The 14,370-nt window shown below is 38.8% G+C and overlaps 2 protein-coding genes across 2 annotated transcripts; both read left to right on the plus strand.

Annotated features, from left to right (window-relative positions):
• Window positions 1-546: 546 nt before the first annotated feature.
• Window positions 547-3,630, plus strand: LOC146472388 (serine hydrolase-like protein). Its single transcript, XM_085119791.1, has 2 exons — window positions 547-715; window positions 2,385-3,630. Exons 1-2 carry the CDS (start codon window positions 567-569, stop codon window positions 3,169-3,171), a joined length of 936 nt encoding a protein of 311 aa, XP_084975917.1. The 5' UTR covers window positions 547-566; the 3' UTR covers window positions 3,172-3,630.
• A 5,123-nt stretch (window positions 3,631-8,753) lies between these two features.
• On the plus strand, window positions 8,754-10,655 carry LOC146472389 (serine hydrolase-like protein). Its single transcript, XM_085119839.1, has 2 exons — window positions 8,754-8,908; window positions 9,766-10,655. Exons 1-2 carry the CDS (start codon window positions 8,760-8,762, stop codon window positions 10,544-10,546), a joined length of 930 nt encoding a protein of 309 aa, XP_084975965.1. The 5' UTR covers window positions 8,754-8,759; the 3' UTR covers window positions 10,547-10,655.
• Window positions 10,656-14,370: the final 3,715 nt, after the last annotated feature.

A 14,370-nucleotide genomic window follows, 5' to 3' on the forward strand; every position in this document is an offset into this window, starting at 1 on the left:
CCCGCATAAATTTCCCTAGCATATTGACAGGATAAAGCTATGCATTTTTCTTTACATTGCAAAATTGAATATTTCAAGAATAACAATTGTTTCTCAAGTATTTTGAATCTTTTTTCTCAGTTAATGCGTCTTTTTCGGAACGATTTTTAGAGAAATGTCCAACATTCCATTCACACGTCGGACATTACAAAGAGAAATTCGAATGTTCATTTCATTCTTGGAAATTCTGTTCACGCGTGACCTGGGTTGACTGTAAAAGTAGACTTTGTTCCACATTCTTCAGAGTCATTGAATACTGAAATTTAATGATGAGAGGAATTTTTGTACGTTCAGTTTGCTCGAATAAAATGATTCGCAACTCGTTGTGGTCTTTGTGTTGATTTCACCGTGCAATTGATAGTTGTTACATTATTTTGTAATATCTCAGTACATATATAATAAACAAATTACCTCATGGTTGGTTCGCTTGTACGATTTTTATTCACGAGTTGTGCAGAATCGGGACGTATCGGGACATTATACGTAGGCTTACATAAAGTACTCACCCGGAGCTCATTGAGTGCAAAATGGCGGATAGTGAAGTGAGGAGATCTTGTAAAGAAATCTCGTTCAGTGTTCCTTGGGGAGTTATTGCAGCTAAAGCATGGGGTCCAGATGATGGAAAGCCTTTCCTTGGGCTTCATGGCTGGCTAGATAACGCCAATACGTTTGACAGGTAATAAAATAAGTGAGATTGCTTTTTCAATCGATATAAACAGGATATAAAGATCTACGATTTCGATTACATTGTAGGCTAAATTATAGAATACAGGACCACGTTTCCACTATTATAAATTCGAGTGGCTCGGCAGCTCGCCAGTCAAATAGAACAAGTATATCACAGGTAGCCCAAGCTCTATGAGCTTTTATAAGACCTTTGTAATTTGAGTCTAGTGGGTTGGTATGGGAATTTACAAACCTGTTTTGGAGTCGAAAATAAAGGGCATGAATTGAACAAAAATACCTCGATGCCTGAAAAATGTCAATAACAAACGAAGGGGGACATACAGGCTACTGAGATTGTCCATGGAAAAAGTGTAAACATGGGTTATTAACTTGCAAGGCTTCAAAGACCGGACAGTTTGGAAAGCAATTCTTTTCTATGTTCAAAAAAAGGGCACAAACTTTTGAAACACCCTGTATATATAGAGGAAAACAGTGAACCTAAAACCCACTGAATCGTGCTGAAATGGCCAAAATATGGCTCTGGCAAGATATCAAAAAGACAAGGTAAGCCATTTTTGTTCAATTCCAGATATGCCATTTATTTCCTACTCTAAAAAAAGTTCGTAAATTCCCATACAAACCATTATAATTTACGCCATTGTGTAACACTCATTGTGACACTCAAATTACAAAGGTCAAACAAAGGTCTTTTAAATGCTCAGAGCTTGGGAAACCTGTGGTATTATTCAATCGCCTCGCCAGTCTGTCCTGCTTACCACGACTGGCAAGCCGCCAACCCACTAAATTATAAACCTAAGGCGGCTCGCCAGTCATGGTCAGAGTTTAAAGAACAAATTAGTAACTCATTCTTTAAAACTCTGTCACTGCAACTGGCGAGCTGCCTCGGTTATACCTAAGCTGATAGGAATCCGATGCGTCAAATTTTAGTTGACATACTTTTAAGAAAATAATTGAAGGGTAGAATTAGTAGCAGTACCCCAGGCTGCATTTTATGTAGGTTATGCTGAAGAACTTTGTGGTTTCCAAACCCCTCTGCGCACGATCGTGATCTTTGGCGTAAAGTGCTGTAAGATGAAGGTAATGTCTGTCTTTTGATTACCTCATAGGAGTTGGCGTAACGAAAAATTACTTCTGAGGCTATGTAAATCTTCCACCATTCAAACGAAACTGTTTTTGTCCAAAATATCCAGGATTTCTCTCTCTTTATTTTTAGCATCTAAAGGTTGTCAGCGTATCAACATTTTCCTGTCGTAAGTACTTCTGTGGCTGCTTGGCGTGGAACTTTGAAATTTGCGGCGTTTCTTCGGAAATGCACCCTGGGCAGGACCCTAACAAAATTTTGTAAAGGATCCAAATTTTGGCAGCCCCTTAAAAGAAAATATCCTATACCCCCTGAGCAAATAGTTTATTGGGGGTGGGGGTGTAGCTAAAAAATGAAATGTTCCAATCCAACCCGCATGTTACACAGCACTGCTGATTGCTTGTATACCATTGCTTCTCCATCACATTTCTTACAAAATGGAGATGCAATTTACAGTCATAGAGGGCTTTCACGGCAGCCATAATGAAGGTACAGAACAATAAAAAAAATTATTGTTTTGTTCCCCCAACATGGCTGCCATGAAAACCTTCTTTAACCTAAATTCATTCACTTGCAGGATAGCTCCATTGCTGCCAGGTGACATTCAGTTTATTGCCCTAGATTTTCCAGGACATGGTAAATCTTCTCACCGATGGCCAGGAATGCCATACACCCACTTTGAATATGTTGCCGATGTAAAGAAAGTTGTCTCTCAGCTTGGATGGAAAAGGTTTTCGATCATTGGTCATAGTATGGGAGCCAATGTAGGATCACTGTATGCAGGGGCATTTCCTCTTGAAGTTGAGAAACTGGTATTGTTTGATTTTGGTGGCCCTGGTGTATACTTTGAGGACAAGACAGCTGAAGTGTTAGCTCGTTATGCAACCAAAATGTCAGAAAGAAAGAAAGCAACTCCCCGTGTTTATCAGAGCGTAGAAGCTGCAGCAGAGAGGCGACAAGTAAATCAAATGTTTGCCACTTTATGTAAAGAGGATGCAATGCTGTTGACAGAGAGAGGAATTAGATTAACAGAGAAGGGCATTGTTTTTTCACATGATCCAATAGTTAAAGGCCTTTATAAACCATTCATGGAGTCTCAAGCAATAATGATGTCTGTTCTTTCCAACACACAATGTGCAGTGCTGCTGTTAGAAAGCACAGCCCATGTAATCAAAAAAGAGGAAAAAGAAGCTCAGTTGGAAAGGATGAAGATTATTTATCAAAATGCGAAGTGTAAAGTTTGGAAGAGAATTAAAGCTGGCCATCACCTCCACATGGAAAATCCAGAACAAGTGGCACAAGAGATCAATGAATTTTTAGCTCTTTGCAGATCACAGGATCAACTTGTACAAAGCAAATTATAGTCCAAAAGCAAAAGACAGTCTTTTTGAGTTTAAAATAACATCCAATTAGGAGTGTGAAATATGCACCATTTAACTGTATCAGATATCAAAGTCAGGACAGGTCCAGATTGTTGTGGCCTATCAGTTTTAAAGAAGGAAGGAAGGAAGGAAGGGATTGATGGCGAGATGATCATTGAAAGAATTTCCAGAACCAGAAAAAATGACTTATTTAGCCACTTTTCGTTTTTTTTTTTTTTTTTTTTTTTTTCTATTGTGGGGGTGTCAATCTGAAATAAAATAATTTTTGATGAACAAATGTCCAACAACTATTTCTTGCCAATAAAAATTGAATGATCCATTCAGTAGCGTAAAGTTGAGTTCTATCCATAGGAGATCAAGAGGGAGTCCTTGATGAAGCTGCCACCCAATAATTATATCACTGCCAATCCCAGAGTTAATTTCTGGGAGATTTGCTTCTGATCTACCTTGGGATTCATGCCAACCAACAATCCCCTGCCCTAGCTGCAAATGTAGGCACAGGCAGGGCAAAGTTTGAATCAGTCATTTGCAGTGGTGACCATCTCCCCTCCCTCCCCCCCCCCCCTCCCCCACCACTCCGAGCCTACCCTCTGGCATAAGAATTTTTTGAAAATAAACTGACAAATGTGCCCCATGGCGGCAACAAACTAGCTGGTTTTTAATGTCCCATGGTACAGTCAATAGGCCATTATTTTCTTTGTTTCTAGGCTCACCTCTATTCTAATGAAAGCCCATGGCTTGCACACCAAACTAGTCTTGGATAAGTCTTATTTCTCGCTATTAATTGTGGCTATGACCGTTCTTTCTATGGATCTAACATCTCATTTATGTGCTCCCCACATGTATAGTTAGTCAAGTTTTTGTTGTTTTTGTTTGCTGATGAACTTATCTTGAAATGGTGCGACAGATTGCTGTTAGGTGAAAATCATGAGACCATGCAGATTTAGGCTAACACCTAGCCTCTGGGATGGATAAATTATGTTGAAAAATACCTACTAATCTCCCCTGGGTGGGATAAAGATGTGCTGACTGCTGGAATTGACCGATGCATAATTTGGCCTGAATTAAGGACAGTGCGTACTAATACCAAAGTATTTTTGCATGGTTAATAACTATGCAGGAAAAGCAGATCTCAGCAAGGGCTATAGAAATCCAAAAGAAAATTGGGTGTAACCATGCACTTTTTAGAGATAATTAATCAACAATTATTCTAAAAGGCAGTAAAATACAAAGCAATGTATGGCATTTTCTTCCAAATTTAAGCTTTATTATCTCTGAAAAATGGATGGTTACCCCCAATTTTCTTTTTGGATACTAAGAACACTTGCTAAGTTCTGTTTTCTCCTCATAGTTTTAAACCACACAAAAACATCCCTGTATTAAGTAAGCACCGCCCATAGGAAACTCAAGTGTTTCTCCAAAAAATGCATGATTACACCCAATTTTCAGTAACAATAGTAGGCACCATCCTTAACTTTCATTAGAATAAACCTAAACAGCAATATTTTATTATTTGCCATTCTTAATCCCCTGGCTCCGCAGATAGCTAGCAGTGCTAATCGAGGCGGGCCAGGATAATCAGTAAAAGAAGAGGAAAGTACACAGTGTAAAAACTACAGATAAGTAAATAGGTAGGTAAATACGAAAACAGGTTAAGTCTACAGAAACAACTATGTAATTAATTGAAGTTGGCAACGCATTATGTTGTGAAAGGTGAATAAATACGGGCAAAGTGAATTAGGTAGGATAGGCAGTTTGTACGAGCCATGGGGCATTTGCTGTTTTGTTTCCAAAAAAACGTAATGCCTGGGGGTAGACTCGGCAGAGGTAGGGGTGTGGGGGCCGGGGGGATACAGATGAGCTCCACTCTGCATGGCTCAATCTTGTACCCAGAGTCCTTCAGCTTTTTTGGTCATTGGGTGGTGGCCAGGACAGACTCTGGAGAACTGGAATTTTATTACGGCAGGATTTCTGCGGTAAAACAATGCAAGCTGTTACAAGGCAGCCAATCAAAAAATTTAAATAAAATTCCAGTTCCCCAGACATTTCTCCTAGCTACTAACTGCTGGCCAAAGACCCTGAGGACTCTGGGTACGAGATTGATCTCTAGAAAGACCAGAAATGAAGAAGACCCAGGCATAGGCCCAGGCCGCAAGAATAACTGCACAGCAGAGTCCGGCAAGTCTATTCTGGGGGTGAGGGGTGGGCCAATGTTCCACAAAAAGTAAACGAAACGAAATTGGATGTATGAATGAGTAACACTTTATTTCAATCCAATTACAATCCAATTTCTCTTATTGCAGGTACTGTTTCTTTCCCCTATTTTGCTGAGATCTGAGACGCATCTCATACCTGACATTCACTAAATGTTACGTCGATGTTGTTTGAGAATCCGAGTGCATTGCGTTATCTGTAATGTGATGAATGTAACACTGATAAGTTTCCTAAGAACGAACGACAGTCAACTCTCCCATAGCGACCACTTCTCGTAAGCGACCACCTCCCGTAAGCGACCACTTCGTAAACAACCGTTTTGCTTCTCAGCTAAATACTGTTTCAAGAGCTCTCTCGTAAGCGACCACCACTCAAAATTCTTAAGGGACCGCGACCACTTTTTAGGCCAGAAATTACACATATTCTATTGTTTTCCTTTCCCGGTAAGCGACCACCCAACATAGCCACGTATGATCGTTAGTAAATCATTACTCAGAAGTGACAAAAGTTCAATTTTTAATGACGCTACCCCGGACTACTGACAGATAATAACAGTTTACAGAAAAAGAAGATAGATGTGAAAAATAAAAAAAAATAGTTTCTATTTGCCTAATTTTAGCTGCTAAGGTAATATTTTTGTGTAATCAATTAATCTATCCAGTATTAGGCTTATTTTGTTGATCTTTCCCGTAAGCGACCACTTTGTCGTGCCCCAAGGGTGGTCGCTTACGAGAGAGTTGACTGTATAATTTTTACATTATTGGAAATTTATTTGAATTCAATTCACACACTATCTTAGGTGCTAAAACGAAATTGGTTCCATAGCAGCCCAAAAACCCCTTTCACTAATACCCCTTTAATTTTTCGTGGCTCTGAATTTTCCCGTTTTCACGAATTACGCAAAATTAAAAAGTGTCGCAAAAAAATATGTGCTAAGTTTGTTTTATATATGAAGTTTGTGATAATTGCAAGTTTTAACTTAGGAGTTCGCAATACCCTTCACATCCGTTATTCGACACTCCAAAAAGCCTTTCAGTTAGGACCCAAATAGTATTTGTGTAGGACTGAAAAGACTACGGAATGTTCAGTTTCGGCCGTGTTCGCCTGATGTAAAAGAGATCCACAAAACGCTGCCAGTTTAGGTTATCGAGCTGATTTGAAGTTTTTTTCGAAGTGAATTGATAATTGTATCGTCAGCTGTAGTTGTTTCTACCACTGAAGTCTCACCACACGTTACTTCAGCTTTATTTACGCACGTCCGATAAAAATTTTAAGGACCAATCTTATCAGCGGCCAACCTCAAGCCAGTTACTCGGACGATTCGACCATTGAAATGCCTTAATCGGCAACGGCATATACACTAGAGCTTATTGTGGTGGGAGTTACCTATCGATATAAGTGATACCAGCATCTTTTAGTTACTACAAAACATGTTTGTTTGTTTGTTTGTTTATTTTTATGTTCCATTTTATATTAATGGAACTCTAATTACAAGGGAAGAAAAAACGGAAATCTGAAATTGAAAGAAATTATAAACTGAAGGCAGTGAACTTTTTTTTCTTTTTCTCTGATCCTAGAGAGGATAAGAAATGAATTTAGATTCAAAATGTAACATGCCTAAATCGCCTATACAAATAAGAAAATTAAAGGGAAAGACGGGCAGTTTTCCCCTGCCCTCGCGGTCAGAACCCAGTTTCTTTCTTTTTGTACCACAAAAAAAAAGGGGGGGAAAGGAAGGAAACTGCTCGCAAGTTAAAGTAACGATTCAACAAAACAAGCCTAGAGTCCGTTTTTTCAAAAGCCAGTTTGGCAAATTCATGAATTACCCTGAAAGTTAATCAAGATTATTTACAGTCACAGTTTTGTTACAGTTTTAAGATTCCCAATTAATATGAGAGTAGAGCGTTCGTATCTCAAGAGAAGAACGTTTGTTTGTGTAATGACAATAACGACATCTGTAATCATTGTATAATGACAATAGCGACATTTGGTAATATTGACGCTTGCTCCATTAGTATTATTGGCAAACCAGCCTAACAACCGGTTTTTCCGGCGAAAGCCAGCATGAGTTAATCTAGTTTATTTGCATTTATACAGTTACAGTTTTTGTTACAGTTTGAAGAATCAAAACCAATATGACAGTAGACGATTCATAACTCAAAAGAAGAACGCTTGTGGATATAGTGATATTAAATAAGTAAGCGCCGGCTTAATGTTGTGCAACCAGTTTGTTGGTTCAACAAAGTTAGAACGTTTAGCGCTCAAGTTATGTGATCTTTGACCAACTTTTTTGTTGAGTGAATGTTTCGATTTCGATATTACATTTTTACACATATATAACAAAGTTGTATCATTTAGTCGATCCAAGTACAGTCAACTCTCTCGTAAGCGACCACCCTTGGTGCACGAAAAAATGGTCGCTTACGGGAGGACTGGTCGCTTACGGGAAAGATAAACAAACTAATCCTAATACTGGATTGATTGATTAATTAATTACATAAAAATATCACCTTAGCAGCTAAAATAAGGCAAATACACTGTAGAAACTAATTTATTTATTTTTTTCACATCTATTCATTCTTCTGATGAAACTTTGTATAACATCGTTCATGGTTCATTTTGGAACAAATCACTGTACCAATTCCCGTTTACCTACAGATCTAATTATAGCCATCTTCTCTGTCTGTGAACTGTCGTTATCTGTCAGCAGTCCGGGGAAGCGTCGTCAAAATTGAACTTTGTCACTTCTGAGTAATGATTTGCAAGCGATCATACGTGATTATGTTGGGTGGTCGCTTACCGGAAACAGAAAACAAAAGAATATGTGTAATTTCTGGCCTAAAAAGTGGTCGCGGTCCCTTAAGAAATTTGAGTGGTGGTCGCTTACGAGAGAGCTCTTAAAAACAGTATTTAACTGAGAAACAAAACGGTTGTTTACGAGGTGGTCGCTTACGGGAGGTGGTCGCTTACAAGAAGTGGTCGCTATGAGAGAGTTGACTGTAAATACTAGCGTGTTTTGCAGAGTCAGGTGTTAGATCTTACGAGTCTCAAACAAAAAAGCATTACAATAAACGATAGTCACAGTTTGCATTACTTTTATGTGTTTGTCGAACATTGCCTAACTCAATAATGTTGAGGCTCTTACAGAGCATAAAGCAGGACCAGAGTTTCTTTGTTTCGTGGATCGCAGATCCCCACAGCTCGCCCCATGAACAAATTAAACACACATCATCGATCTATGCAAAATAGAACTTAGCCCTCACCCCCACCCCTCTCCCCACCCCTCACCCTCACCTCTCACCCCTCACCCCTCAACCCCGTAATAGACTTGCCGCCCTGAGTCCAATGAGTGCAATATGGCGGATAGTGAAGTGAGGAGATCTTGTAAAGAAATCTCGTTCAGTGTTCCTTGGGGCGTTATTGCAGCTAAAGCATGGGGACCTGATGATGGAAAGCCTTTCCTTGGGCTTCATGGCTGGCTAGATAACGCCAATACGTTTGACAGGTAATAAAACAAGTCAGAAGTGAGCTTGCTTTTTCACTCGATAAAGGGCAACTATGGGACGTTCCATTTTTTATCCGTAATCCTAAGTATGGCAGGAATCCGATGCCTGAAATTTGAAGGAAAAAATCCGAGGGCTTGAACTTTTGGCGGCGCCTTTGAAAAATTAAGTGAAAGGGTCCAAATTTTGGCAGCTCCTTTGAAGAAAAAGTGCTAGACCTCCTCAGCAAACCTTGCCATCCAAAGAGGGGTGCGGCTTAAAAATATCCCTATCAAATTGAAAATATCAACTACACTGCCGGTTGCTTGTATCCGGTCAGTTCTCCATCACATTTCTTTCACAATAACAGTGTAATTTACAGCCATATCATAGAGCGTTTTCATGACGGCTATATATGTTGGAGGTACAAAACAATAAAAAATTAAGTATTAAATTGTTCTTTACAAAATGGAATTCCTTGCGCAAATTTTTCTTGGCAAAACAGGCAGATCTTTTGATACCAGAAAAAAAAAGAACACAATTAAAAAATACAAAAACACTGTTGCTAAAGGCTCCAGAATCGCGAATCATGTATGGCCTCATGACCTCCAATGCGGACAACAATTCTTGTCCACTCCCTGAGCAATATAACATTCTTTTTATCAAGAATTCATAATCGTTTTATTTATTCTATTATTTCGTAATCTCACATTCTTTATATATTTTAGAATTTTTAGCGCTCCTTTTCATTTCATTTACCTGTGGAAGACTATAAATCAAACAGTCAAAGGCTTAGTACATGTACAATACATATCTTGTTTTGTGCCTCCAATGTGGCTGCCATGAAAACCTTCTATACCTTAAATTCATTCACTTGCAGGATAGCCCCATTGCTGCCAGGCGACATTCAGTTTATCGCCCTAGATTTTCCAGGACATGGTAAATCTTCTCACCGATGGCCAGGAATGCCATACACCCACTTTGAAAATGTTGCCGATATAAAGAAAGTTGTCTCTCAGCTTGGATGGAAAAGGTTTTCAATCATTGGCCATAGTATGGGAGCCAGTGTAGGATCACTGTATGCAGGGGCATTTCCTCTTGAAGTTGAGAAACTGGTGTTGTTTGATTTTGGTGGCCCTGGTGTATACTTTGAGGACAAGACAGCCGAAGCATTAGCTCGTTATGCAACCAAAATGTCAGAAATAAAAGCAGCAACTCCCCGTGTTTATCAGAGCTTAGAATCTGCAGCGGAGAGGCGGCAAGTAAATCATGTGAGTGCCACTTTACGTAAAGAGGATGCCGTGTTGTTGACAGCGAGAGGAATTAGCTTGACAGAAAAGGGCATTATTTTTTCACATGATCCCATAGTAAAAGGCCTTTATGTGCCATTTATGGAGTCTCCATTAATGATTCCTGTTGTTTCCAACACACAATGTGCAGTGCTGCTGTTAGAAAGCACAGGCCATGTAATCGACAAGGAATGGGAAGCTCAGTTGGAAAGGATGAAGATTATTTATCAAAATGCAAAGTGTAAAGTTTGGAAGAGAATCAAAGGCAGCCATTACTTCCACATGGAAAATCCAAAGCAAGTGGCACAAGAGATTAATGATTTCTTAGCTCTTTGCAGATCACAGGATCAATCTCCTCAAAGCAAATTATAGTACAGTTGCCTGGGAATGACAGTCAATGACCATTTCATTTCCATGTATAGTTTAAGTAAATTAGCATGTGTATAATTCTTTTCTTCAGACAAAAAGGTTTTAAATTTGAAGCTTTAATAATAATAAGAAGAATAACTTTATTAACGTGTCAAGAAAATGTAGCTGAGGGGAGAAGTCCCCTCTACTAATAGTGGACACCTAACTAAATTTTAAAAATTCTAAAAAATTCTAAAAAATGAATTAAAATTTACATCATAAACCATATTAATAAAATTTCATACATCAATCGCAAAAAATCATGTAAACCCTAGTCATTCTCGGCATAGGTTGCAGCCTCGACAGTTACTGACATTTGCTGCTAGGGCAGTAAGGTCCTGATTAAGTTTCACTTCTATTGATTGAGTATACTAGTTTATTGAACATAACCTAATTCTCAGTGGCTTTGCTTCACAACCACAAATAGTAGGTAAACTACAAAATACTTTTTTTTTCGTTTTCATCTCTGTCTATCTTTTGTAGACCAATTTTCCTATTAAATTCTTCTCATGGGTCATGGAGGAATCACCATAAAAACATCTTGTGTATTTCCAGAAAATATCCATCCTCCCCCCACAGGGAGTCCACAAAAGTTGTGAAAAAGAAATAAATTAATAAATTATTGACTTACGTTGTTCGTTTCTTGTGGTTTTCTATAGTGCTCATTTGCATAAAATTTACGCGACAGCACTAATGTCGTGTACTGAGTTGTGCGCGAGCGGATCTGAGCTCTACTGACTATACTTTAATTTATTTCTTTTTCACAACTTTTGTGGACTCCCTGTGCTCCCCCCATGGAAGGTTTTTTTGTTTTGCACCCCCTCCCCCCAGGAAATTCCAATTTAGCTTCATACTTTGCTTGTAGAATTTTGGCTTTTAAGACCCTCCCTCCCCCAAGGAATTTCCGATGACCTTCCATGGGGTGGGTATGGATTTTTTTCTGCACATAATTGATAGGAATATCATTATGTCTCTTGATGAGCAACTTATCACTTCTTTACTGGTACTAACTAAATTGTACTTTTGCACAACTTACAAATTATTTATGTTAGAAGGTGTTTTGTTTTAATGTACAGTGTACACTCTACAGTTGAATATCTTAACAAGAATGTTTCTACTGGTCAGTTGCTCCAACACATTTTGAAAGCTAATGGTTGTCTGTGCCTGGTCAAGGCCAAAATTGCTAACAAAAATATAAATCAAAGAAGCTTGTCAGGATTCATAACCAAATTGCTTTTTATTAACTATACTTAAAATTATGAACTATAGGGTGCCCTTGTTTGTTGGCATCTTTGGCCTTGTCCACTCACATACATATATCTTATTCGATGGTTTTATATATAATACGCACAGATATTTTGCGAGTTGCATAATACTAGCAATGACCAAAATGTCTGTGCATATTATATGTAAAACCATCGAATAAGAGATTTATTATTCCACTACAAAAAGATTTTGCTATTTTGGCTTCAATTTAATGGTAAGATTTTTGAAATACACCCGGCATTATCTGTCCATCAGTATATGGCGGTGATCCTTGCCCATATTCGCTCTGTGGTAGCCGGTCAAACTGGGACACTACAGTGTATTACGGTGTGTTATTTTGCGCATTCTCTTGACCTTATTTGGTAAAATGACATAAAAGTGGAATAATAAAACATGTTACAGCCATGCCTGTGAAGCACTGTCTTAAATCTATGATGCAGCATGATTGGTATGTGTACAACAAACACTGCAATAAAAACCAATCTATAAGTATATTATTCAGCCATTTTTTAATAATTATAATTGCACTACTGAAAGTACATGTACATAACCAATCGAAATATTATTACCATGAATGCTCTTTCAAGACACTTGCCTCTAGTTAGCCCGTTTGGAGGTCAGATTTTGTTATAATAAGCTCCCTCTCTCCCTCCCCCCTCCCCCACAGACAAGGCAAGTTTTTATCGATGACTTTTTTCAATCAACAACTTAATTGAATCAACAACTATTAATTGTTAAGCTTTGGAAATGTGTTTCCACACACGAAAAATTAAGTTGTGGACAACCTGGTTTGTTGACAAGAAATGAAGAGCCGATGACTTTAAAAATAATTTACGTCACTGTAAAAATAGATTTTAATTAGTAATTGATGACTTGCTCACAGATGGGAGAAAAGGACAACTAAAGTTGTTTTCGTTTTGAAATGGAGAACTATTTTGTTGTCAACGACTTTATTTTTTGCCATTTGTAGTCAATAACTTGATTTACACAGACACAAGATGTTTTGTCATCGATAACTTTTTGTTATCAACAACTGAAAAGTTATCAATAACAGTCTGCCTCGCTTGTCTGTGGAGGCTCTGTAATTCAAATCTCTGGCATGCCAATGGTGAAAAGACCAATCATATATGTCTTCATTGTGCAGATGGAAGGAGGTGTGTGACATAAATATGGAACACAATCCATAAGTGCTTAGTCCAGTCCTGGTCCGGCGGCTCCGCTCTCTGTCACGCAACTCACGGTGGGGATGTGATGCTTGACAGAGAGCAGAGGAGCCAGGACTGGACTGCACTTTGGAATAGCTGGTTTAACTCTTCCTCAAAACTCAATTTGAAATATGCCCTCTCTTCCCCACCCTCCCCCTTCTTAAGGCCTCAAAATAAATAGCCTGGGGCAAGCCTTGAAAAATTGTCAAAAAATTAAAAATTATTGTAAATCTGGATATATATTAAATAAATAAAATATGAAGTTTAGCTGGCGTTGTAAACATTCAAAGTCTCGACAGAGGGTTCGGAGTTTGCTGCCATGGCGTGTGGAAGCGGTTTGTTGAATCCCTCTTTGCCCATTAACTAGTAAATTTTCCAGAAACCACTTCCCTAGATTAAAACAAAACAGCATTTTAAACAGGGTAGTCTCGGCAACTGCACTGCAAAGACGTTACTTCCCCCGTGCCAAGAGAAATTTGTTGCGGGAGGGGTGGGAGAGGGTGTAAAATGATGGGTGCGAAACTGAAAGAAAGAGGGTGGATGAAATACACAGAGCTCAGGGAAACTAAGGCCAGGAAACGGTTTTTCAAACAGGACGGGACTGTATTAAGGACGGTGCCTGCTGATACCGAAGTATTTCTTCCACGGTTTATGACTATGCGGGAAAAGCAGATCTTAGCAAGGGCTACTGGAATCCAAAAAGAAAATTTGGGGGGGGGGGGGGGGGTTAACCACCCTTTTTTTTTAGAGATAATTAACTATCAACTATTCGAAAAAGCTGTAAAATACAAAGCAATGTATGGCGTTTTTCTCCAAATTGAAGCTTTATTATCTCTGAGAAATGCATGGTTACCCCTAACTGTCATTTCTCCGCATAGTTTAAACTGGCGCAAAACTATCCCTGTATTAGTTGGCACCACCTATATAAAACCCGAGTATCTCGAGATGCGCAGAACGTATACGCAGTCACAAAAGTAGGCACCGTCCTTTTGAGGACGTCCGTTCAAAAACGGAAGGGTAACACAATTTTACACCATAGCGCACTTTGTAAAAACTGAGATCAAGAAAAGACTTAAATTCAGACTTCCGTTTACATGCAAAAAGTTGTACTTGGCCCTAGCGATAAGATCTTCCAACCTGAGACATAGGAATTAAGATCCTAGCACCATGTTAACTACCTTCGCTTGGAAGATCCTAGTAATAGGAACAAAGAAGAACAAACATAGCGGCAGCCGGGCGTTCAACTGCTAAAGGCGGACATTTTTTTTTTCTTCTTTTCTTTCTCCACTTGCAAACCACCCCGAGCGAAATTTCTGC

The sequence above is a fragment of the Pavona decussata genome, unplaced genomic scaffold (genome assembly GCF_977016875.1).
Source record: "Pavona decussata unplaced genomic scaffold, jaPavDecu1.1 SCAFFOLD_100, whole genome shotgun sequence".
Taxonomy (NCBI): Eukaryota; Metazoa; Cnidaria; class Anthozoa; order Scleractinia; family Agariciidae; genus Pavona; species Pavona decussata.